Below are 26,972 nucleotides of genomic sequence, written 5' to 3'. Positions count from 1 at the left end.
GTTAAAACCACAATGAGATATTACCTCACACCTATCAAAATCTCTAAAATCAAAAAGGAAAAAAAATACAAATGTTGGCAAGGATGTGGAAGAAAGGGAACCCTTGTATGCTGTTGGTGGGAATTTAAATTGGTCCAGCCACTGTGGAAAAGAGTAAGTTTCCTCAAAAACATAAAAATATTATTACCATATGGTACAGTCATTCCACTACTAGGTATTTACCCAAAGAAAATGAAAACACTAATTCTAAAGCACATAGGCATCCTACGCGTATTGCAGCATTATTTAAAAGGGCCAACTTGTGGAAGCAACCCTAAGCATCCACTGAAAGACAAATGGATAAGGAAGAAGTGGAAGACATATATGAAATATCACACAGCTATAAAAAGGTTAATAAGATCATGCCATTTATGACAATGTGAATGGACCTTCAGAGTCTAATGCTAAATAAAATAAGTCAGATTGAGAAAGGCAAATACCATATGACTTCACTCATAGGTGGAATAAAAACAACAACAAACAAAAAAATGAGTAAACAAAGAGCAGAATCAGACCTATAAATCAGAGAACAAACTGATTGTTGCCAGAAGGAAAGGGGGTAGGGGCAGAGGTAAAATGGGTAAAGGGTAGTGGGAGATACAGGCTTTCAGTATGGAATGAATACTTAATGGGAATAAAAAGCACAGCATAAGGAATATAGTCAATGATATTGCAATAGCATTGTATGGTGAGAAATGGTAGCTACACCTGTGAGCATAGCATAATGTATAAACTTGTTTAAGCACTAGGCTGTATACCTGAAACTAATGTAACAGTGGGTCAACTAAACACACACACACACACACACACACACACACACACACACGTCCAGTTTTCAATAAAAGGTAGTTCTTTGAAAAGATCAACAAGATTGATTGAATAAACTTTGGCTGACTAGGTAGACTTACCAGAAAAAAAGAAAAGAAAAAAAGAAGAAGAAGACATAAGTTACTGAAATCAGGAATGAAAGAAGAGATACCACTACTGATTTTATAGAAATTAAGAGAAATAATACGGGAAACTAGGAACTATGCCAACAACTTAGATAACCAAGATGAAATAGAGAAATTCTTAGAAAGACAAAACTACTGGAATTGACTCAGGAAGAAACAGAAAATCTGAATAGACCTACAACAAGCAAAGAAGTTGAATTAGTAATCTTGAAACTTCCCATAAAAAAAATTCATGCCTGATGGCTTTACTGGTAAGTTCTACCAAAAACATTGAAAGAATTAACACAAATCCATCAAAAACTCTTAAAAAAAAAAAAGAAGACAAGGGAATACTTCCCAACTCATTCTAAGAGCCCTGAATTATCCCAGTATCAGAACTAGACAAAGACTCACAAGAAAAGTACAGATCAATACCTTTTGTAAACACAGACACAAAATTCCTCAACAAATTACCAGTAAATGGGATCTAGCAACACATAAAAAGGAATTATAGACCATGACCAAGGGGGAATTATTCCAGGAATGTGAGCTTGTTTAAAAAAAAAAAAAAAATCAATCAATGTAGTAGATCACATTAATAGAATAAAGTTTAAAAAAGTCATCATCTCAATAGACATAGAAAAAGTATTTGACAAAATCCAATACCCTTTCATTATAAAAAAAAAATCACACAACAAAATAAGAATAAAACTTCCACACTCTGATAAAGACATTAAAGAAAAACCCTCTACTAACATCATAAAAGTTTTCCTCTTAGAATAAGGAAAAAGCCCAGAATGTCCATTCTTGCCACTTCTATTTAACATTGTAGTGAAGTTCAATTTCTAGCCACAATAGTTAGGCAGGAAAAAAATAAAATGCATACAGATTGAAAAGGAAAAATTAAAACAATCTCTATGTCAGGTGACATGATCTTATAAGTAGAAAATTATAAAAATCCACCAAAAAAATCTGTTAGAGCAAATAAATGAGCTCAGCAAGGATGCAGAATGCCAGATCAGTACACAAAAATCAGTTTTATCTCTGCAGAAAAGCAATGAATAATCTTAAAATGAAATTTAAAAAGTGAATTTGGTTTCTAACAGTATCAAAAATTATAAAATATTAGAAATAAATTTAACTAATGGGGCTCCTGGGTAGTTCAGTTGGTTGAGCATCTGACTCCTACTTTGGTTCAGGTCATATCTCAGGGTTGTAAGATCAAGCCCTGTGTTGGTCTCTGTGCTGGGCATGGAGCGTGCTTAAGATTCTCCATTTCCGTCTCCTTCTGCTCTTCCCCTAAGTCTCTCTCTCTCTCTGAAAGAATGAAAAAGAAAGAAAGAAAGAAAGAAAGAAAGAGGGAAATTTAACAGAAAAGGAGAAAGTCTTGAATGTTGAAATCTATAAAATATCACTGGAAGAAATTTAATAAATGGAAAGATATGCTGAATTCATGGATTGGAAGATTTAATGTTCTTTAGATGACCATCCTCCTCAAATTAATCTACGGATTCATTGCGATCCTTATCACAACCCTAGCTGGCTTTTAGGCAGAAATTAACAAACTGACCCCGAAGTTCATAGGTAAGTGCAGTAGGTCCCAGAAGAACTCCCCCAGGAAAATCTCAAAAAAGAAGGTCAAGGATAATGTTGTGGAACATGATGATCAGTTTTATGTCTCAACTTGGCATAAAGAGGATGAAGTACTAATGCATGCCACAACAAGAATAAATCCCAAACCATTTTGCTAAGTGAGAGAAGCCAGATACACAGGGACAAACAGTATATGATATGTATATGAAGTATCTAGAATAGGCAAACTTACAGAAACATGAAGTAGATCAGAAGTTACCAGGGGATGAGAAAAGTTTCTTTATGAGATGATGAGAATGTTCTAAAATAAGATAGTAGTGAGGGTTATACTACTCTGTAAATATACTAAAAACACTAAGTTTTATGCTTTAAAATGGTCAATTTTATGGTATGTGAAAAATATGCCAGGAAAACTGTTATTTTAAAAAAAGCGGGGGGGTGGGGGGAGAGTCCTGTCTTTCTAAACCAGCATTTAACAAATACACTGAAAATAAGTTAATATATTCATGGGGTCCTCTGCCTCTTGAGATCTGGCACTTGATGCTGACACACCAAAACTTTGAACATCCATTCCCATAACTGATGCTGATCTGGCCCCAGGAATCATGTCTCTATGTCTCTTGCCCTATGTCCTTAGAACAGAAGGCAAGTGGGATTCTATACTATGATGATCTGTTGTGTCACCACTAGTGGAAGAGATGGACATGCTCCTGCTTCGAGCCCAGGAAGGACTGCAGTGACAAAAGCTAATCAACTTGACAAATTCTTCCTCAGTGTGTGCCTGCACAACAAACTTCCATTCCCAATACTGCCAAGCATCTACTTTCTTGTTTTTCTTTCCATTTCTTTAAATTCTGAAAGTTCTTACAAATTAAAATAATATCTGCAAGATTGGGGTGCCTGGGTGGCTCAGTTGGTTAAGCATCTAACTTGGTTTTGGTTCAGGTTGTGATCTCATGCCTTACCTATATCAGCCTCCATGTTCTGTGGGGAGTCTGTCTGGGATTCTCTTTCTCCCTCGCCTTCTCCCTCAGCCCTTCCTCCACTCTCTCTCTCTCTAATAAATAAGGCCTTTAAAAGAGAATAACATTTGCAAGATTTTGTTCATGGCTGAGAATAATTCTGCAGTACTCAGTGTTATGAGTTGAATTGTGTTCCCTCAAAATTCATATGTTGAAGGCTTAATCCCCAGGACCTCAAAATGTAATCTGATTTGGAAGTAGGGTCTTTATAGAGGTAATTACATTAAAATGAGGTAATTGGAGTAGGTCCTATTATGACTGGCATCATATAATGATAAAAAGGGGAAATTTGGAGACATGCACTTGGAGGGAGAATGCCATGTAAATATCATGGCAGAAATCAAGATGATGTATCAACAAGACAATGAATTATGGCAAATCACCAGAAGAACAGAGCAATCCTCACGGCCTTCAGAAAGAACCAACCCGATCAACATCTTGGTCTAGGATTTCTAGCTTCTAGAACTGTGAGACAGTAACTTTCTGTGGTTTAAGTCAGTTCAATATTCTTTGTTACAGTAGCTGTAAAAAACTAATATATTAAGCAGCTCGTATTGTTCTTAAATTTGTGCATGTATAGGATAATATGTGAAGCATGATGCTGATTTATATGATGAAATCATATTATATATCATATTTTAGAATAGTATGATACATTAATATAATATTTTATAATATAATGTATACTATCATGTGATTACTTATCATGACCCCAAACATATTACATAAGAATATATAATAGAATAATATATAGAATATATATTATAATATAGGTTGATTATTATATTTCATAATACATTGTGAAATAATGTGATTATTTATCACATGACCCCATTTTTTTTTTTTAAGATTTATTTATTTGATAGAGAGAGAGAGAGAGAGAGATCACAAGTAGGCAGAGAGGCAGGCAGAGAGAGAAGGAAGCAGGCTCCCTGCTGAGCAAAGAGCCCAATGTGGGACTTGATCCCAGGACCCTGGGATCATGACCTGAGTCAAAGGCAGAGGCTTTAATCCACTGAGCCACCCAGGCATCCCCATGACCCTATTATTATGTTTGAATATAATATATAAAGTTCTTACTTCATTTGCTATAATTGTTAGCAAATTGAACTATTGCTTTAGGAATTTCATTGATAATTATAGCTGTTATTGGCTCGGTGGAGTACAGTTTCTTCAAATTAAAATTAGTTTTAAAAAGTAAAAATTACAATAACTCAAGAAAGTTTATCTAATTTGACATTGTTATGAAAAGAATACATGCTAAAATCTTGTGGAAAAATTTGTAAAATAACAGAGATAGTCATTTTGCTGAACTGAAGGCAATAAAAATTTTGATGGAACTAATATATAACAATCTATGAATCATACATATATATCATTATATATACATAATATCTAGCCATGAAAAGAACACCCAGAGAAGCATAATAATGATTAAAAGTAGTCATTTTTGATAGTTCTTGGCTTTTAGTCATATACAAACCATAACTTTTAAGTATTTTTTGATTTTGTCATTATGAAGGTATATTTGTCAATGTGGGAGGACAGAACATATTTCATTTAGCAGTTTGCTAGCTTGATTTATAACTTTTAAATATTTAGACGCGTGGTATGTGGGCCTCCACTTGTATTCATGCCCCAGGCCCTGTAATTGTCAGGGGTGGGCCAGGACCCAGCAATGACAGAAGAAATAAAGCCTGAAGCTATAAACAGAAGCCAAACTAATGTCTCAGACTTGCTCCTACTATACCCTGAAATGCCATTCTGCAAGCTTCATGTGGAAACCTGATGTAGTCCCTACAAGGGTGACAAGTGTCTTACTACCTGTGCCTTCCTGGGCCATTGTCTCAAGGACCCTACAAGTCATTCTCATCCAGGTGCTGTGTGGCTCTGTGATCTTAAGTGGCACAAGGCTCTCACCAGGTTCCTAATACTAATACATTTCACCGTTCCCAGTGTTAAGGCTGTGTCATGGGCTTGCACTGTATTCCTTTGCGGGGGCTCCGCTGTGCCACCCGCAAGTAAACAGAGCGACGTTACAGATACATGTCACTCCTACTGGTGATATAAGGCTTGCAGAGCAGTCGTCAAAGCTACGATAGTCACCCTGTATCACTTTGTTGGGTTCTACCTGTCCTCTTGTGGCCAGGTTTGCCTGCTTGCTGGGGGATATGAGCGAAAGGAGACTAGCACTCTATCTGGGACCTAGTCTCAGAGAAGAACACTTAGGAACAGGGTTAAGTGGTGGCAGCTGAGAAGAGAACAAGTAGGAGAGGTCACTGGTTTCTAAGGAAAAGAGAAAAAAAGTGCATCAAAATACCAACTGAGCTAACTGAACCTAATAAGAATAATAATAATAAAATACACACACACAAATCCCCACCAACTGCTGGGATGCCTGTGTGGCTTAGTCGGTTAAGCATCTGACTCTTGATTTCAGCTCAGGTCATGATCTCAAGGTCGTGATGCAGCCCTGCTTGGAGCTCGGTGCTTAACAAGGAGTCTCTTGGAGAATTTTGTCTCCTTCTCCCTCTGCCCTCCCCCCACTATCCCTGTGTGCTCTCTCTCTCTCATGTAAATAAATACATATTTTTAAAAAGAAAAGAAAGGGAAAATGTCATTGTCGATGCCCAAGGACAAAGACTGACCTGCAAAAGGTCCCATGGGATTTCCAACTTCAAGTATATTTTACTATAGCTCCCTCCAGCAAACATGGCGACTGGCTATACATTTCATGCTCTCGCTGACTAAGCTGATGGATAATCAGATTGCTAACATGAAACAGAAGGGCCTGACATCAAAGGATACTTTCAGCTGTGACTGAGCATCTTTCAGGATATCAATATCCTCTCTCCAGACATCAGCTCACGAACGCTGTATACTATCTTTGCATAAAATCAAAAACCATGAGAAACTCCGACTGGGCTCATCAGAAAGACGGTAGCAAAGGAAGAATGAAAACTTCAAGAAGGAAGGATATAGAAATGCTTAAAAATAATTTTGATAATAAAAAAGGAATTCTCTGATGCAAATACAACAGTCAGAACATCAACAGCCCGGGGTGCTTCATAGTAAAGGCAGATTAGTGAACCGAATTCATCCACCTCGAACACAGATTATCTGCCCCATTTGAAACACAGATTAGCAGGAACAAATAAGGCACAGGGGTGGGAAGCATTTTTACAGCAAGTAACGCAAGTTTTAATCTTTGTTTAAAGAAGACTTCAAAAGGATTCCACATATTGGCCAATAGTGAGATCGTTAAAAAAAAAAAAATTAACTTCAAGAATGCAACACGGAGTGACCATGTTTCTGACTTGTTTTAAGATCAATCAACATTTTCTACCTAGATAAGTAGAATGCAATTAGCACTTGGGTGATTTTAAAGGCTCTTTTACAGTTGCCTTTAATCGACTGACGAAATAGCAGAACGGGGTGGCTGAAGGCCAATGTTTATTTTTACCCATTACCTGTTTTATTAATGGGACTGTGGGCCACCAGGCCCTCCAGGCACACACAAATATATTAAAATATCCCACACTATAATTAAGTGGCACAGAGGGGATTAGAACAAATGCAGTGGCTATTATATTTGCTGTCGGTGTAGTCTAGGTCAGACATTCTGATGCTCTTGTGGTAAAGCCAGTGAATTTTATTTCCGAAGTCTACAAAACATGGGACAGATCTTCTTGCAGAGTGAGGGTTTTAAAAAATGGCTCTTATCCCCCAAGTAAAAATACACATAAAGAAAAATGCCCCAAGTGGATGCTGAGACAGTGAAGGAAAGGAACTCCTTAGCCAGAGGAAAAGACAAATGCATCATGAATGGCATCAGTTTAAGAAACAGGATCTTTACAGTCCACTAACAAAAGGACTCAAAATGAATCAAGCCCATGTAACTCTTAGTCCCAGCGGCAGGCTTTCCCTCCTCTCCTGTGTGAGTCAGAACTTCTGCCTCTGAGTTTTTTAAAGGGAATACCAACAAAGTGATCGCCTAACAGTTGGCCTGTTCCATAATTCTAGAGCATCAGGAATGCAGTGCATGAAGAAACACAGAAGAGATCCTTGGAGGCTCCAGGCCTAACCCTGCCCTGTATCATTTTCTTGTTTGATTTGACTAAATCCGTTGTTGTAACTAAATGTTAGATTGATTTTAAAATAGAAAATGTAAGTAGATTTTTGCTTTCATCAACATGCTCAGAATTAGTGAGAGAATCAACTACACTTGAGGTTAATGCCAATGCCATTCTCTTGTCAATCTTCGTATCAGAGAAAAAGCAACATGGAATGAAGGTAGGGCAACAGGCAAGGAAATCTGGAAACAGCATTTTGGCTCAAGCAGAGGTCAACATTGCCTTTGCCCTAAAAACTCCTGGAGAAATACTTGAAAGCGACACAGATAAACAGGAACAAATAAGGAGATAGAAGTACTTACGAGGATCCTGGACTTGCGGTAGGAGGGGGCCCTAGAGAAATGAAAGGAAGACAAAAGAAACAGTCAGGCTGGATCACTGGAGGGTGAGCGTGGGTATAGTCAAACCATCACGGATGAAAGTTAACCACCGCGAGGGGATATTTATTTTTCTGGGATTTATTATTTTGTTTTGGTTCTCCACAATCACCTCTACAAAAAAACGTACCAGTAAGAACCTATCTATCTAGAGCCCACAGTTCAGGAAAGCGCTAGAACAAGTGCTGACAAATGAGTCACTATAGTAGGCGTTCTTCACTACACGGGGGATTTGCTGTGGGAGGCTGAGTGGTCACAGGAGCACGCCGGCTGAGGCGGGAGAGGTGTTGGCTGGCAGCTGGGCAGACGGGGGGGGGCATACATGTCATAGACTTTCCCCTCTGCTCTCTCACTGGCATGATAGTTTCGAGCAGGGCCGTGGCACCAGACAGACCTGTTCTGCTCTTTACTAACTGGGCAACCCTGCACATGGTCCTTAACCACTGGCCTTGGTTTACTTACTTGTAAAATGGGTGCACCTGGACTGGCTTTAGAAATGGTCTCAGTTTCTGGGCACACAGGATATTTTCAGTACATGCCCATTCCCTCCCTCCTCACCCCGGTGGAGGCCCTCCCAGGCAGAAGGGGGCTTACCAAACTTGACGAATAAGACTCCAGTGGTAGAAACCACCTTCTTGCCATTCGTTGCCACACACTGGAAGTAGCCTGTGTCCGTGGTGTCAAGGTTTCTAATCCGCAGCCTGGAGCCGTAGTTGGTGGCCCGGAAGGAGATCCTCCGGGGCTCTTGCACCACAGGTGCATCATTTTTGAACCAGCGGATGGTGGGAGGTGGGTTCCCAGAGACTTTGCAGTGCAGTTCCGCCGTCTGCCCGAGGGACGTGGTGATGTTATTCATCGGTTCATCGAGGGTCAGGTAAGAATCTGCGAGCACAGGGCAAAGGAGGCAGGTGAGAGGGGCAGACGGCTAAGGGCACCTCCACGTGACCCAAATCCACTCCGGTGTGCCCCAGGATCCCAGAGAGACTGCACAGGAGGGGCATGGTGGAGACAGACTGGGCACGAGATTACAGAGATTATCCCATGACTGTGGAACAATCACCCACGGAGCCTGCTGCTAACATCTTGTCATTAATCCTCACTGAAAACCCAAAGTTTTCAAACGACTGTATGGTAACCCATGGATAAGGAAACGTCCTTTCCAAGCCAAGACAGAATGAGATTTTGTGTTGCAAAGTCTAAGAAAAATACACAGTCTTTGTGATAGACTCAAACAATACTGTGAAGAAGAAACAGCTACAAAACTCATCTCAAATCTTTCTACCCCAAAATGACACCACTCTTTTAACAAGCCGGCAAAGAACCTTCCAGCTTGTCCACTTTTGATAAGAAAGCAAGCATGAAAGCCTGGAAGAGTAGGAACAACATATTTATATCCACACAGAACCAGATAAGGAAGGATGCTGAAAATCTTCCCGCCAGTGATGAAAGAAGGCTTCTGGAGGCCAGCCAGGTTGCCAGCAGACAAAGTAATGAGGCATTGAAGAGTTCCATAATGTGACTCACAGCATCCATTAATATGTTACAATATATAATTCTATATGTTCAACTTTTAATTGAGATATAATTTACATTTTGGAAAATGTACCCATCTTTAGTTATATGGTTCCAGAAGTATTGACAAACACATCTCTCCAGTAACCAATGCTCTTACCAAGACAGAGAACATCCTAAGATCCTCCGTAGTCAATCCTTGCTTCTGCCTGCACCTCCCATCTCCATTCTAGGCAAAGGGCAGTTCTTTTTTTTTTTTTTAAGATTTTATTTATTTATTTGACAGAGAAAGACGGGTCAGCAAGCTCCCTGCTGAGCAGACGGCCCAATGCAGGGCTTGATTCCAGGACCCTGAGATCATGACCTGAGCCAAAGGCAGAGGCTTAACCCACTGAACCACCCAGGAGCCCGGCAGTTCTGATTTCTAGCATCACAGACTATTTCTGTCTGCTCTAGAATTGCATATTAATAGAATTAGACTGAAAGGTACATTTTGCATTTGGCTTCTTTAGAGATTTCTTAAACATTTTAATAATGAAGTAAATTTTATTTAAATTTATTCTTCAATAATATATTTTAAACCTCATATTGATATGAGTTGCAGAATCCAGTTACAGAAAAAGTAATTTACTATTTGAGAAATTGAATTCAATATATATATTTTTAATTGGTCTGTTGGTTTTAATTGGTTGTTCATGTGTGAGGAGTTTTGACTTCTTGTTCCCTGACCACCCATTCTCATGTCGATCACCTCTGCCATACCCTCCTCCCATTGCCTTCTGTCCTTCCCTGACCCCCCATCTGGGATGGCTCGTTAGTTGTCCTCTCTGTGGGACTATAAGCCCATAAGGGCAGCCATCTAGAATGTCTTGTCATCGTTGTATCTTTAGTATATCCTTGCCTAGGAGCATTGTCCAAAAGAACTTTCTGTAATGACAGAAATATTGTACAATCTGCATTGTCTAAAGGGCAGCTACCAGTTACGTAACAGAACTAGAGCAAATGAAGAACTGAATTTTTTAAAAAAGATTTTTTTTGTACTTATTTGTCAGAGAGAGAGGGAGGGGGTGTAGAAGCAGGGGGAATGGCAGGCAAAGGGAGAAGCAGGTTCCCTGCCTAGCAAGAAGCCTCAGGTGGTACTCAATCCTAGGACCCTGGGATCATGACCTGAGCCAAATACAGCCACTTAACTGACTGAGCCACCCAGGTGTCCCAAGAACTGAATTTTTAAATTTAAATTTTAATCGCCACACATGGCTAGAAGCTGCCGTATGGCATAGTATAGGTAGAGCATCATAAATTTGTTGCATTTAATGGACCTTTTTAAAAAAATAACCTTTTTTGGGGAAAGAGCTAAGTGGCTAATTGAAGCACCCAAATTCCTATAAAATGCTTTCATAAATGACAAAAATAAATAATTCATTACATACCTTAATTTCCCATAAAAATATTTGGGGGGAGATGTCAAAGTCTGGGCAGCCCACCAGGAGTACATCACACATGTGAATGACATTTATCTTATGTGAGTGGTAGAAAACAGATTAAGTATGACTATCACTCACTGTGTTACCAGAATGACACTTTCATCCCACTTAACCCAATGAATAATTATCCTTCACAATGCAATCATGAGCCTATAAATTATTTTGCTAATGTCTTGCTTCTTTCCATTTATATTCTGATCTTTATCTCTGAACTTGTTTCTCTAATCTATATACGTATATACTCAATCTATGAATGTTTTTGCTCACAGATAGGAGCACATGTGTTTCTAAGACGTTTGAGGTATGCCCAGAGAGTAGAGAGACTAATGCCACGGTGGCTTTATGGAGCTGCCATCATGGCCTCACAGCCCTTTCTGCTACCCAGAGCATGGCTAACTCTATGTTCTTGATAGAAAAGAAACACAAAAATAGCAATGCCAATATAAGCATAGAAATTAGTACTCCACTGGCAGGTTCTGGAACTCTGCTAACCGGGTTTGAATCCCAGGTCAGGCCTGAATTCTGAGTGACCGTAGGCAAGTTACCTAACCTCTGGGTACCCTAGTTTAACCGAAAAATAGGAATAATAAGGACTCTACCAGGCAAAACTGCTAGAGGATTTAAATTAAATTGGGACACATGGGATGCACTTAAACTAGTGTTGGGAGGAAACACTCAACATGTTAATGAATGATACTTCAATTCTTTTAATAATAATAACAATTTTTGTATAACGCTTTTTCAGTTTACTCAGTCTCGTGTTCTCCTCTAACAATCTGGCAAAGTAGGAAAGAAGCATTAATTATCACAATCAGGAAATCATATTTCAGAGATGCACTGACCAGGCCTGTGGTCTCTCTGTGAGGTCGGGGCCCACTGTGCCTAAAGCCTCCTACACTAGCAGTCTTCAGTTCTCAGACTCAGCCAAGCAGAAAGTCCAAGTGAGCCAGCAGGTCAGTATGGTAGTGAGCACAGTTAGACTATTTAGAATCCTACAATATGCCAGGGACTTTACTTCCATACTCACTCCTCAATAACCCCACAAGGCAGGAGCTGTTATCAGTGCTTTACAACGAGGAGACCTGGAATCAGAGAGGTTCAGTGACTTGTCCAAGGTCGCATGGCTGAACTGAGGTTTAATCCAGAGCTCTCGGACTCCAAAACTAGCTCTTTCCTTTCTGCCAGACTGCTTGGGCAGCTTGAACTCCACTGAGGGGTGGGGACAAAATGTGAGTTTCTTCCCTAAAACAGAGCAAGCTGGGGACCTATACCCACATAACCACAGGGCTGTGATCTGCCCCTAACTCCAGTCAGGATTGTCTAGCGAATGGGTCTAAGCTTTGTCTGGTGTTCTGGTTTCCCTCCAGAAGCCAGGTAACTCACCTGACCTGCTATATGGGCATCCCAATTCCCCCACCTATCCCCTGGCAGGCCCTTCTTCTTCTTCTTCTTTTCTTTAAAAAAATATATTTATTTATTTATTTATTTTGGGGTGGGTAGGGGGGGAAGAGGGAGAGAATCTCGAGCAGCCTCCCCACTGAATGTGGAGCCCAGTGTGGGGCTCCATTCCACGGTCCTTAGTTCGTGACCTGAGCCGAAAACTAGAGTCAGATGTTCACCCGACTGAGTCACCCAGGGACCCCCCCACCATCCTCTTTCAATACCGAAGCTAACCAACACCAGGCCACACTCCCAGAGGCCAGGATGACAGCTCCTGCGTGCATGTCTCAGGGGTTAACATTATCTGCTGAGTTTTGGTCCCTTTTCCTTCTTCTCTTTCATTTTCTCTGACAGGTGGTTGGAGCCAAAGACCAGCAAATTCCATGGCCAAGTACACATAACACATCACAGAAAAGCTGGCACGTTAAACTATTTCTTTGACTTCAAACTCCAGGTACTTTGCATGATCCCAGAATCACAGACATACAGAGCTTCCAGTTTATTCTTCTAGGAACTTAAATTAGCCAAGAACCAAAGAGTTCCATAACATGGGGGTAGTTTTCCAATTATCCTCGGAGGGTGTATTCAAATTTTGACAGCAAATTAGTAAGGGCTGATTTAAGGTACAAAATCTACTCTCAACAGACTCGGGTACCAGAATGCCTGAATTCATGTCCTGGTTCTGCTGCTTATCAGCTGTGTGACCTTGGATAAGTTATGTACCCTCTCTGTGTCTCACTGTTGTTATGTATGAAATTAGTATACTAGTTGTGTCTTCCTTATAGGGCTATTTCAAGGATGAAATGAACTTACACGTGGCAAGTGCTTAGAATAGGTTTCTGGCACAAAGCAAGTAACATTAGTTTCTGTTATTTTATTAGCTGTATTTTTCTTTTCTTTTTCTCACAAATATCTTATTCCTTCCCTCCCCTAAAGATTTACTTATTTATTTACTTGACAGAGAGAGAGAGCAAGAGAGGGAGCACAAGCAGGGGGAGTGGAAGAGGGAGAAGCAGGCTCTCCACCAAGCAAGGAGCCTAATGCTAGGCTTGATCCCAGAACCCTGGGACCTGAGCTGAAGGCAGACCCATAACGACTGAGCCCTGCAGATGCCCCAAATACCTTATTCCTAAAAGTAGGGAATGATTATTCATCCAACTGATGGGTGTCCTGACCATGTCTAGTCTTGATTTTACAGAAAAGGACACCCCACGGGTAAAGTCACCTGCCTGAGATCACGTAACTGATACATGGCAGGCACAAGTGTTTAACTTATCCATGAAGCTTCATGTAATACCCACCTAAAAACAAAAATGAGGATTACAGGGCATCTTGAAATCAGTGTAGGAGCTGGCCCAAGCCATATTATGTCCAGAGAGAACAAAGGAAATGTAAACCAATCCTTGTGTTTACTGAACAAAGGAACCCTGCCACAAACAGGGAATTTGGATTTAACTATCGATAAAGAATAATGCTCAAATTTGTTTGCCATCTGTAGTTGCTCTCTTAGAACAAGCAAATGGTCTGGTCCTCAGTTTGGCAAAGACTAGAAGCATCAAAACAACATTTGGCCTAAACAACATGAAAGAAAGCATTTTGTGACTGGAATAAAATAAAATAAAAAATGCATGTCTGCATCATTACTATCAGTCTTGATGTTAACAAGCCCCTGGCTACAATCCATTCTCTTCCCAGAACCAGCTGGATCCTTCTGTAGCAGCCTCACGGGCCACACTAGGGGATCCATTGTCTTCTCTACTCCTAGAGCTTGGTGTGGCCACTGCAGGTTCTGACCCAGGAGTCATTCCTTTCAGGGAACCCCCCAGGGATCTCTGGGAAGAAGCCCAGTACAGAGGACACCTGCAAAGTGGACCTGACATCAGCTGGGCCACTAGCTAGCCACTGGCATCAGTCGTTTCGCCTCCCTACACTCTGGCTTCAGGCTCTATTACATGGGCCTGGGCAGGCTGTTCCTCCTGAGTGGTCTATGTTTCCATATGGAGTAGCCACGGGAAGTAGCCACTGCAAACAGCAGGTGCCAACTCGGCCTGATGCCAGACAAAGCCATGGGGCTTCTACCTTTATACCTTGCTACTCATACTGTCTTTCAGCAGCTTGATTCAATATCCCTGACGATGTGTGCTTGAGCCATAGAAGCTTTCCACTCCTACTTTCCTGTCTTCCTGAGGCCATAAATGCTGGCAGGTGGGGTAGAATCTGGCTTCAGAGAGAAAAATATTCCAATTCTGCTGACTCCACCCTCTAGCTCTGTGTTGCTGTGTCTCCCAGGGGTGGTACCAGTAATAAGGATGATCATGATGAAAACATCAACGATGATGATACAGTAAGGAGAGTGGTAACAGTTGACACTTAAAGGGTACTTACTATTATGGCAGGTGTTGTTACAAACTATTTTTATCACCCTCATCTTTCTTCACAAACTAGTGCACAGACAGGGTAAGGAAGCTGTCTGAGATCCCACAGACAGTGAGTAGAAGTGAATCAAATTATTGATTCACTGCAATTATAGTCAAGATCCCAGCAAGTTATTCCTTGGAGACTGACAAGCTGGTTCTAATGTTTACACAGGCAGAAGATCCAGAATAGCCAAAATAATACTGAAGGAGAAGATCAGAGTTGGAGGATTGATCCTTCCCAATTCTTAATATAAAGCTACAGTAATCAAGACAGTGTTGTATTGGTGAAAAGACAAAGAGATCCATGAAACAGAACTGAGAGCCCAGAAATAGACCCACATAAATATTGTCAACTGACATTTGACAAAAAAGCAAAGGCAATACAAAGGACCAAAGAGAGCCTTTTCAACAAATGGTGCTTGGACTGACTGCACCTCCACATGCAAAATCTTATACCTCTCACAAAAATTAACTCAAAATGGATCATAGACCTAAATGTAAAATGCAAAATTATAAAACTCCTGGAAGATAACAGAGAAAATCTAGATGATCTTGAATATGATAATGACTTTTTACTTTTTTTAAAGACTTCACTTATTCATTTGAGAGAGAGAGAGAGAGAGACAGAAACAGAGAGAGCACAAGCACGAGTAGGGAGGGGCATAGGGATAAGCAGACTCCCTACTAGGCAAGGAGCCTGACGTAGGGCTTGATCCCAGGACCCTGGGATCATGACCTGAGCAGAAATCAGATGCTTAACTGACTGAGTCAGCCAGGAGTCCCACAATTATGACTTTTTAGATACTACCCGGAAGACACAATCCATGGGAGGAGTTAATCGATAAGCTGGACTTCCTTAACGTTAAAAAAAACTTCTGCTGTGCAAGAAGACAATGTCTAGAGAATGAGAAGACAAGCGGCAAACTGGGAGAAAGTATTTGCAAAAGGAACATCCGATAAAGGAATGTCATCCAAAATATACAAAGAACTCTTAAAATACAATGAGAAAATAAAAACCTGATTAAAAACAGGCCAAGACCTTAACAGATACCTCATTAAAGATACTAAAATGGCAAATAAGTATATGAAAAAAAAAATACTCCACATCAGATGTCATCAGGCAAATGCAAATTAAAACAAAAAGATTCTGCTATATACTGACAAGAATGACCAAAATCCAGAACACTGAAAACACCGAATGCCAGGGAGGATGTGGAGCAACAGGAAGTCTCATTCATTGCTGGTTGGAAGGCAAAATGGCACAGCCACTTTGGACGAGTTTGGCAGTTTCTTACTAAACTAACCATATTCTTACCATATGATCCAGTAATCTTGTTCCTTGGTATTTACCCAAAGGAGCTGAAAACTTATGTTCACACAAAACCCTGCATACAGATGTTTGTAGATTTACTCCTAACTGACAAAGCCTTGAAGAAACCAAGATGTCTTTCAGTAGATGAATGGATCAACTGTAACACATCTAGACACTGGAATACTATTCAGCCCTAAAAGAAAATGGGCTATGAAGCCATGAAAAGCCATAAAGGACACTTAAATTCATATTATTAAGTGAAAAAAAGCCAAACTGAAAAAACCTACATACTGTCTAATTTCAACTTATGACATTCTTGAAAAGGTCACACTATGGAGACAGTAGAAAGATCAGTGGTTAGCGCTGGTTGGGAAGAGGGAAGCAGGAAGGGGATGAATACCGAGGACTGTAGGGCATTCTGTAATGGTGGATACACGTCATTACCCATTCCTCTAAACCAACAGAATGTACAACACCAAGAGTGACCTCTTACGTAAGCTATGGACTTTGGGTGGTTGTGATGTCTTCATCAACTGTAAGATGTACCAGTCTTGTGTGGGATGTTGATAATGGGGGAGCCTGTATATCTGTGGCAGCAGTGGTTATAAAGAAAATCTCTGTATCTTACTCTTAATTTTGCTGTGAACCTAAAACTGCTCTAAAAAAAATAGTCTTAAAAAAATCAGATGCTCTAATTTTCATTCTAGGACACAAATTCTCAAACTTTCTGGTTCCAAGATTCCTAAAGACTCTAAAAGATCAAGGCCAGGATGCTTGTGTTGCTCAGTTGGTTAAATGTCTGCCTTTGGCTCAGGTAATGACCCCAGGGTTCTGGGATCGAGTTCCACAACAGGCTCTTGCTCAGCAGGGAGTCTGCTTCTCTCTCTGCCTGCCACTTACCCTGCTTGTGCTCTCTCTCTCTCTAACAAATAAATAAATAAATCTTTAAAATACTGAGGACCCCAAAGAGAAAATTTAAAAACATTTGTTTACTAATTTATTGAAAAATAAAAAAGTAATGTTACTTTTTAAATATTTAAGTGAAAAATAACCATATTTTATATACACACATAAATAATGAAAAGGATGGCATTTTTTAAATTGTTGTAAATCTATTTGGTTTAAGACCAGACAGCTGGATTTTCCTCTTTCTGCATTCAATCTGCTGAGATATGTTGTTCTGGTTAAAGTGTATGAAGAAAATGTGGCTTTACACAGCTGGAAAAGGGAGGGATATTTTAACAGCCTTTTCAGATAATTTAGAATATCCTTCTGTGATACTATATTAAATTTGACAAGTGGTAGTTTCCTAAAGGTCAGTCATGATGTGAATTCAAAGTATTATCAGTGAACTTTTCATAATCTGTTGTATTAAAATGAGTTGGTTTATCTTGACTTTAAGATCTTTTACCCACATATGATTTTGTAACACCATGCATTGTTCATTTAGAAAATATTGTTCCAATGAGTTATGTAGCTCTTCCAAATGTAAACACATTTAATTATATAACAGAGAAAAGTCATTTTTGTTAATAGCATCACCAATCTCACCAGTGAAGACTAGAAAGTTGTCATTGTGCCTGGGTGGCTCAGTCAGTCACTTGAGCATGACTTGAGTCAACTCAAGTCATGATCTCGGGGTCCTAGGATTGAGTCCCGTGTCGGGATCCCTGTCCAGCAGGGAGCCTGCTTCTCTACCCTCTGCCCCTCTCCCTGCTCCCTTTTGTTACTCTCTCTCTCTCTCCCCTCTCAAATAAATGAATAAATAAAATATTTGAAAAAAGAAAAAAAAAAGACTGGAAATCTGTCAAGCTCATGCTGGTGGCTAAAAGTTTCCAAAATTTTAATTTTGGGTTAGAAACTCAAATTTTATTATTGACTAATACCATCTCCTGCTTATTTGAAGTGCCAGACTTACTTTGCTGATTTCCAAGAATATTCAAAAATAACTAACCATAGTTTGACTATCAGTCGTCCTTTTTTTTTTTTTTTAAATATAGCTGACACACACTGTTATATGAGTTTCAGGTGTGTAACAAACACAGTGTTTCAAGTTCTCCATACCACTGATTATATTCCCTTCCCTGTACCTTTTCCTTCTGGTGACTTATTCCTTCCATACCTGGAAGTGTGTATCTCCCTCCTCCCCTCCACCAATTTTGCACCTCATCCCCTGGTAACCATCAGTTTGTTCTCTGTAGTTACAGGTGTGATTCTGCTTTTTCTTACTTTGTTTACTCATTTGTTTCATTAAATTCCACATATGCGTGAATTCCTATGGTGTTTTTCCTTCTCTGTCATTTTTTTAAGTAAAAAAGTGGCTAGTGCATGTCACAACTCATACACTTTTCTTTGGGACAACTGTAGGACTCCAGCAGCCAGTGTAGTTCCCATTTTGCCATACTGAATATTAAAGATATGTACTCATGGGTCAAGACTTAATCATTTTTACTGCTTCATCAAAGACACTCTTAAGTACAATAGGCCTTTTTTATTTTTTCTTTAAACTATAAGCGCATGCTGGTGGAGATGACAAGGACTTGTAGCAGAGGCTGATACCATTTACCACGACTGTCTTCATCTAAGCTAGGGCCCCAGCAGTGTTACCTCACCATTGCTTTTGTATGATCAGATTGGGTAGACCACAGTTTGGAGGACTTAAAGACTATCCCAGCCAACAAAAGGCAAAGCCAGGATTTGGACTCCAAGCTCTGTGCTCTTTCTGTCACACCCAACAGCTGCCCTTCACCACCCCTCTGGGCCCTGGACCGGTGTAAAGCTCTCAGAACAAAATAGTTTTTAGCTCAGGCCTTGTGCACCATAAGCCAGAGAAAGGCCTGGATGGCTGTTTCCCATTTATGAATAAGCAGCCTGGGATCTGGGGGCAACTCTTGATTACAGTCGATCCAGGCAAATTTTGGGACTCTGAATGAAAAAGGACTTGGTATTTCTTATAAAATAGGGAAATGAAATACTAGTCATCTTTTAGCGCCACCATTTCCTCCACCACCTGTAGAAAGTGGTGCTTATAGCTAAGACTGAGCATTTACAGAGTACCAGACACCATCCTAAGTATCTCGTACACATTAACTTATTAATCCTGAGAAAAATCCCATGACTTAGACCCTATTATTACCCAAATTTTTGAGATAAGGAAATGAGACACAGAGTGGTTAAGTGTTTGCCGAAAGTCACACAGCCAGGAAGTGGAAGAGCCAGGACTCAGAGCCAGACCTTTGGACACAGGAGACCATACTATTAGCCAATATACCATTCCCAGTGAATCCAGACTGTGGTCCACTCCCCCTAAGCAGGACTACGGAATATTCTTGCCCTTTTAATGAATCCCTCCAGCAAGGGACAATATGCACTAGTACCAAGAACAACTAAATCACTCCTAGTTATGTATGACGTAACTGGAAGTCACGGTCGAGAATGAGCTTTTTAAATACAGTACAGGCATCGTTCATACTGACGCTTAATCAACCTAAAAAGTGAGCTGCGAGGAAAAAGTAGTTTATGAGCTTTCTGGGCATTGAGACTCTATTTCCTCGTTTTTTTCCTTTTTGTATTCCCCTTAGCACTCCATGTGTTATTGTGAACTTTGTAGGCATTTAATAAAGGCTAGTTGATTAAGTAAATGGAAGACTCAAGTGTATTTAGGGCAAACGAGCTTTGGAGACACCCCATTTATTACTTACCCATTTGACAAGACGTCACATCCACAAATCCTTCCCAACATTTATTGCTTAATTTTCAAAGAGCCCTCCCACTCTCCTCAGGGAGGGAGGTGGGGCCAAGAGTTATATTCTCATTTTGACAGGTGAGGGAAACTGAGATATAAAGAGTTTAATGGTCCTTTGCCATGGCAACCCAGCCAGTCGGCCGGGGAGCCAGTCATAATTAGGCTTCAGGGCCTGGGTCTTGGTATCAAAGAGGCACACGCCAAAACCCTAGTCTCCTACAGGACCGATCCTTCTCAGGAGAGGGAGGAGGCTCCCGACATGAAATAAAATGCTTAGCTAAACATAAAGGAAGGCTGCCAAACACAGTTAGGTCATCGCATTTGACTTTGAGAGAACATTCTGTTCACGCTATCAACCTGCATTCACTTTCAGCACACTTCACCATAAATACTTCTGACTCACTATCTCGGGAAATATTTTTTATCTTAATAAACTCAATGCAAAACATAATCTAAGTCGGCTTGCACATTCTTGAGTTGGAGCCACAAGCTGCATTTAATAAAAATCAGTGGAAATAACAGGGGACTTCTGAATAACCGCAGTCCGTTATCAAACGCGGGGCTGCTGGGAAGTCTCGAACACACGGGGAGCAGGAGGTCGGTAAGTTGAAGGTATGGAGAGAGCTCGAGACCACTGGATGACCCCACTCGGTGAAGCTTAGTTCCCACTGGAGGCACTATTCATAAGAATGGGCTGTGGCGTGGTAATTAAGAACATGACCCTGGAGTTGGATGCTTGGCTACATATCCGAGTCCCACCTCTCACCTGCTGGTCCTTAACATCTCCAGGCCTCAGTTTCCTCACCTGTGCAATGGGGCCAATAATTGTACTTACCCACCCATGCTGTTGCGGTGGGGAGGTCACGTGAGATAATCAATTTCGGGAACATCGAAAGCACTCACTACAGGGAGCTCTAATTAGCAAAAGCCAGCAATTCTTTTTTTTTTTTTTTTTTTTAAGGTATTTTTTATTTATTTGTCAGAGAGAGAGAGAGCGCGCACTCATGCAAGCACACAAACAGGCAGAGGTGGAGAGAGAAGCAGGCTCCCTGCCAAGCAAGGAGCCCAAATGTGGGACTCGATCCCGGGATGCTGGAATCATGACCTGAGCCAAAGGCAGCGGCTTAACTGACTGAGCCACCCAGGCATCCCAGAGCCAGCGATTCTCAACCCTCGTGAACAACACTATCACTTGTAGAATAACAAACAAAACCAACACGAATACCTAGGTCTCACCCCTAGAGGTTCTAATGTAATTGATCCTGGGTGGAGTCTGAGTATAAGCAATTTTTTAGGTGTGCCCCCAAAAGATTCTCCCCAGCGGTCAACAGGAAAACACGTGGCTGCGGTAATTATAACCCCCACTTTCTGGCCACTGAGTCTGGCCTGGCTTCCTGCTAAGCCCAGTTTTTACTGATTAAAACCCTCCCAGGATTCTCCACTACAATCGCCATTGTTCAGAAGAAACCAAGGCAGAGACATTAAAGTGCAGAGACACCTCCACGAAGGCAAATAATTCCTGGCAGAGCAAAGCTGCTACAGATTAGGGGATGTGATGGTTAACAGTCAAAAGAAAAGAAGAGCTGGGCTGGGCTGGGGCTGGGCCTGTCACTCCCATTTTCTGGAGAGCTCACGCAGCAAGGCATCAAGCTGAGCTTGGGTTAAGGACCTCTGAGTAACAAGAGGGGTTGAGAGAGTGTCCCTAGCACCAAAGACAATAAATAGCCAAATACGCAGTTCCTTTTGGGGGAGCAAACACATGTACATCAGAAATGGGTCTGCAAATGTGCACGGAGAGCAAAAACCCCTGTAAATCTGGGCTAAGGGGAAAAGCAGCTGCCCCTATAGGCCTTTCTTTAGGAAGCACAGCAAATACACAGCAACTCAAAAGGAGTTTAAGACAAGTACCTAGAGGCTGGATTTAATGAATAGGTCAGTTTTTACAAGTAGGCCAATTGTATGTAAATGGCCTCTTAAAAGCTCAGGGAAACTACTTTTTCCCCTTAAGTAGCTAACTAAGATCACCACAGAACAGAATGGCTGGCCTCCAGCCTTTAGATCGTTTGGGCTGCAGCTATAATTAATAAAGGCAGAAGGAAAAAGGAACAAACCTGTAGAGCACTGATGCTATCAGGCACTTTCTACATATTATTGCATTTTATCCTTTCTAGAACCTGTGGTGAATATAGGGTTTTGTTACCCAATTTTAAGGAAGAGAAAAAGACTAACAGGTTTCAGCACAGCCAGACCCAGCATGGTGGGGACCAAACGCAGTTCTACCTGACTCTTTCCCCGCCTCCACTCCCAACTTGTCCCCTCTCAGCCTGCTGTTTTATACTCCACTGGTTTTATAACTTCTCCCGCAATCAGCTCACCTGAGTCCACCCAGATGAAACCTCCTTTTCACAGCAAGGATGCCATGATCTCGATATACCCTGATTTTCTCTCGAGGAGTCGGGCGTCTAACGGGATCGCCGGCAACTGCCAACAAGGTTACTCTAATGACTTTTTTTCTAGTTTCAAATTTTTTTGGACTTCCGTGACTTATTTAAGTATCCAATTTATTTGACCACGATTTTCAATCATTTTTATTATGTGGGGGTTATTATTATTATTAATAATCTGGGGGCTATCATTTTATTCATATTTGTCAGGTGTATATGTTGTTTAAGCTCAGAAATCACAAGAATGCTTTAAAATGATGAGCAGAAGCACACTGAACCATCGGAACAAATGACTTGACTTGGATACAATCAGTCCCATCTGGCTAAACTTCACAGGAGCACAAGGTTCTGGTTTGGGAACTGGGCCTGTATCTTAAAGGTTTCCCAATCTTGTTTCTGACTCACCTGGTCTTCTCTGTTTCTAACTATATGGTAGAGATTATTATTGTTATTTTTAAAGATTTTATTTATTTATTTGACAGAATGAGAGAGATCTGAGGCAGAATGAGAGAGATCTGTAGGCAGAGAGAAAGGCAGAGAGATGGGGGGAAGCAGACTCCCTGCTGAGCAGAGAGCCCGATGCGGGGCTCCATCCCAGGACCCTGAGATCATGGCCTGAGCCGAAGACAGAGGTTTAACCCACTGAGCCACCCAGGCGCCCTATAAGGTAGAGATTATTTTATCACATCCCTGTCTTCAGCTGAATGCTAGGATGATAAATCAATTCATGGGCCTAAGAATTCTTCAGATAGAAGAATTCCCAGCCATCCCTAGCAGCTTTTCCCAGCCCTGAAAAACCAAACCAAAGAACACCAGCAAAACCATCAGCTATTACTTTGCTTCAATAGAACTTAGAAAAATTCGAACTTGAAAACAACAAAAGAGCTAAAGCTTTGACTCTCAGACTTAGGCCCTGCCCGTCATACTGCAACCTAAAAACTACATTCTTGCCCCTCGATGGGTGGGTTATAAGCCTTTGTAAAATGCTGACAGACCTTAACTGTTGCAGGACAAGATGAGTGGGCTTGCATAATGAACTTCTAAATTACCAGAGATAGCATCTAGAAGGCCAAGCCTGAGATAAGTCTTTGGTTCGGGCTGGGGGCCAATGCAAACAGCACACATCGTAAGTCATCCCTGCGATTTCAGTACCCGGAGTAGGAGAGATGCCTCAGAACCGGCACAATGCATGCTGCTTACTACGGAAGCTTCTAGATGCTTCTGCATCACGCAAAGGCCACAGTTGGCCTTCAGCCCTTTCGGGAGCCCTTGTTGAGGAAGAACCGAGCCACATTTAGGGCCTTCAAAGATGAAGTCATCGTGTATTTTTACTTTCCTGGCCTGACGGCAAGGCTAGTCCAGTCATAATAAATTCTCGAGCATTTGATGGCTCTGAGGGGTGCCCAGGTGGCTTTCCAAATAAAAATTTGCCATTCCAGCCAAGGAATTTCTGTCCCTAGAGGGACCACACGGTTCTCCCAGCTCAGTTTTCTAGTCACATCTTGACGGAACAGATCCCAAATCCCTTTGTGTGCCCGTCAGCATTCCAAGGCGACTCCGCTGAGGCCAACATTCCAGTTTCAGGTTTTCCCAGAATATAAACGTCAGGGGACACGAAAGGGCACAAGAACCATTCTTTCCCTTCTTCTCCATTCACTGTGTGAGGTTTGAATTTCAAATTTTGAAAGAATCTGCTGACTTGGCCCCAACTCAGATCTGCTGTGAGAAGGACAGAGTGCTGGAAGGGACCCTGTCACCTGAGTGTTCTGTTAGGCATGGAGGGGGGTGGATTTTGTTCTCAAATTTTGAACCGAATTCCTCAGAAATTAGACAGTCTCTGCTTGACTGTTTTTTCTTTTCTTTTTTTTTAAACTTTTTTTTTTAAAGATTTTATTTATTTATTGGACAGACAGAGATCACACAAAGGCAGAGAGGCAGGCAGAGAAAGGAAGGGAAGCAGGCTCACTGCTGAACAGAGAGCCTGATGTGGGGCTTGATCCCAGGACCCCGGGATCATGACCTGAGCTGAAGGCAGAGGCTTTAACCCACTAAGCCACCCAGTCGCCCCTTGACTGCCTTTTCAACAAAACAGAAAAGTTACTAAGCAATCTGGAGATGAAAACGGAAGTGGGTGCTACTTTCTCAGTAGCAAGAAGGAGGAGTCAATGAAGCAGACGAGGCAGGGAACACTGGGGATATGTGCGTGCCCTTTTCCCCGGGGATGGTACCTTAAACTCTGCACAGGTTTGCTAGGAATAAATGGGGAAAATGTTTGATGAAGAAATGAACAAATGGATTGACCTGTTCAAAGATCTCTCATTCTGGCAATGGAATCCAACAGGTAAAGAAACGGTCACACTAGACCACAATCTGAGGATGTCCAGGGTGATAGAAAAGGAAAGGGGAGCTGAACCTGCTTTCTGGGCCAGAGGTGACATGAAGCAATCGGTAGGATATTTAAAGAGGAGGAGAGATGACCACTGTCCATCAGAAGCTGCTGAAGATCTTGAAGGGAGGAGAGGAGGTATGCCAGGATCTAATTTGAAAGTACAAGTCAGAGTAAGGGTAAAGCGAGGTGTGTGGTCAAGACATGGAGACCAAGGTGGGCAGGTCAAGGCTGCCATGCCTGGGTGGTGAAGGAACCCGGCTGGTCCCTGTCCTTTTATCAGGCCTAGTGGGCAAGACCCAGAACAGAGCAGAGGAACAGAGAAACCCCACACTTCCTGTCCTCTTGCTGGCATCCACAGGCACTGGGGGAGAGGAAGAAATGAGGAGGAAATGGAAGAAAAATAACCAAATACTTAAATTAAATCCCTGTAGAGTCAGTGGGGAGGTATGTGTCCCATAACTCTTCACAAAATATTGGTGGAAAAGAAATCAATAAAAATAACCAGGACAAGGAAGATGCGAGGGGAAAAGCGCTATTTTCTATGTAAGAAGGGGTGAGCATGTTCAGCCATAGAAATCAGGGAAGGCTTGACAGCAACGGGGCCATTCTTGAGCAGGGCCTTAGTGGAGAGCAGAGATTGAGAACTGGATTCTCAAATCATGCAGAGCGAACCTGGGAGAGCCGGGGGGAGTGAGGGCAGAGGGCAGGGGCTTGACAGCTATTGGGGAGCATGGGATGCCCAAGGTGCCACCCTTGAGGACCATCCCAATAGGACCCATATGTCTCTGCCTATACAGGGTGGCCTCCCCAGCTTCCTCTCTTCACTGTGTTCCTTGGTGGAGCGTGACCGAAGGAAGCAGGAGGTTTCTTTCTCCTGCAGGAGGACCATGCACGTGGCAAGGCACGAAACGTCCTAGGCCTCTGCCCAATAAATGTCCACGCATCCCCTAATCACTGTAATAATGAACAACAGCAGCACACATATCCAGCCGCCTAGAAAGCCCTGAAGCATCTTTTCATCATGGCCTTAATAACCATCATGTTAACATAATACCATTAACATTTATTTAAAAGACATCATGGGACACCTGGATGGCTCAGTCGGTTAAGCGTTTGCCTTTGGCTCAGTTCATGATTCCAGGGACCTGGGATCGAGCCCTGCTTCAGGCTCCTTGCCTACCTCTGCCTCTGTCTGCTGTTCTCCCTGCTTGTGCTTGCTTTCCTGATCTCTCTCTCTCTCTGACAAATACATAAATAAAATCTTAAAACAAAAATCAAATAAAAGACATCATTTTAGGAGAATGTGCTCATGGGAAGCTCCCAGCCCCTCCCCTTGGTAACTCCTCAGCTTGGCTTATGGTGGTGGTGGTGGAGGAGGGTGTATGTCTGCTTCCAGAAAGTGAAAATAGAGGAGATGGCATTCTGTGGGTACAAGAATGGCTTGAGGAAAAGCTCCAAGGCACGGTGTCTAGAGTGAGTGGGAGCAACACACACTAAATTGGCCCCATTTACCTTCTGGGAAGGTTATGGATGAACAAGTAGTAGGCAAGAAGGCCAGAAAGTCTGGACCAAGAATGAAGAAAGACCTCAGAGAATAACGAAGGATTTCATACCTTACCTGGCCAGCAATGGGCAGTTTTTACACAATACTAAGCCAAGAACCATGTGCCCAGACCTGGGCTTCAGGAAGTGTGAGATGATCCAGCAGGCCAGAGAGGGGAGAGCTGGTAAAGAGTGTGATGGAGAGGAGGAGTCAGAGGAGTTCTGATTTTGAATTCCTATTTCATCTTCCCCAAGAAGGTGTGACCTCAGAAGTCTAAGGAAAAGCAGCCACAGATCTCTGATTTCCATCAGAGATCACAATGAAAGGATTCCCCAAATTGGGGAAATTTTATTTTTCCTTCCTATTTCTTCACTCTTAAAAATAATGCTTCTGTGTATACCTTTATGCTTAAGTAATTTTTCCCTTTTGTAATATTTCCTTACGTTACACTTTTAGAAAAGTCTCTCCTTCTTTCTTGGCAGGGCCCCGAATGTGACTCATCTGTCTATTCCTCCAGAGGGCCCACCATAAAACCCAGCACACAAGAATTTTATGATAAAATGAGACCCTGTCTCTACCTGCTTGCCCAT

At 41.7% G+C, this 26,972-nt stretch overlaps 1 protein-coding gene across 1 annotated transcript in view; it reads right to left on the bottom strand.

Annotated features, from left to right (window-relative positions):
• ROR1 (receptor tyrosine kinase like orphan receptor 1) overlaps nucleotides 1-26,972 on the bottom strand; it is a 410,104-nt gene that overhangs the window by 123,020 nt on the left and 260,112 nt on the right. The window contains exons 3-4 of the mRNA XM_059135253.1: nucleotides 8,691-8,978; nucleotides 8,022-8,052 (exon numbers count right to left, since the gene is read on the bottom strand). Coding sequence (XP_058991236.1) covers nucleotides 8,022-8,052; nucleotides 8,691-8,978 — 319 coding nt within the window. The remainder of the gene's footprint in view (nucleotides 1-8,021; nucleotides 8,053-8,690; nucleotides 8,979-26,972) is intronic.

This window comes from Mustela lutreola, chromosome 10 (assembly GCF_030435805.1).
Source record: "Mustela lutreola isolate mMusLut2 chromosome 10, mMusLut2.pri, whole genome shotgun sequence".
Classification (NCBI taxonomy): Eukaryota; Metazoa; Chordata; class Mammalia; order Carnivora; family Mustelidae; genus Mustela; species Mustela lutreola.
Note: the sequence above shows the minus strand (reverse complement) of the source record. Positions and strands in the feature narration are given on the sequence as shown.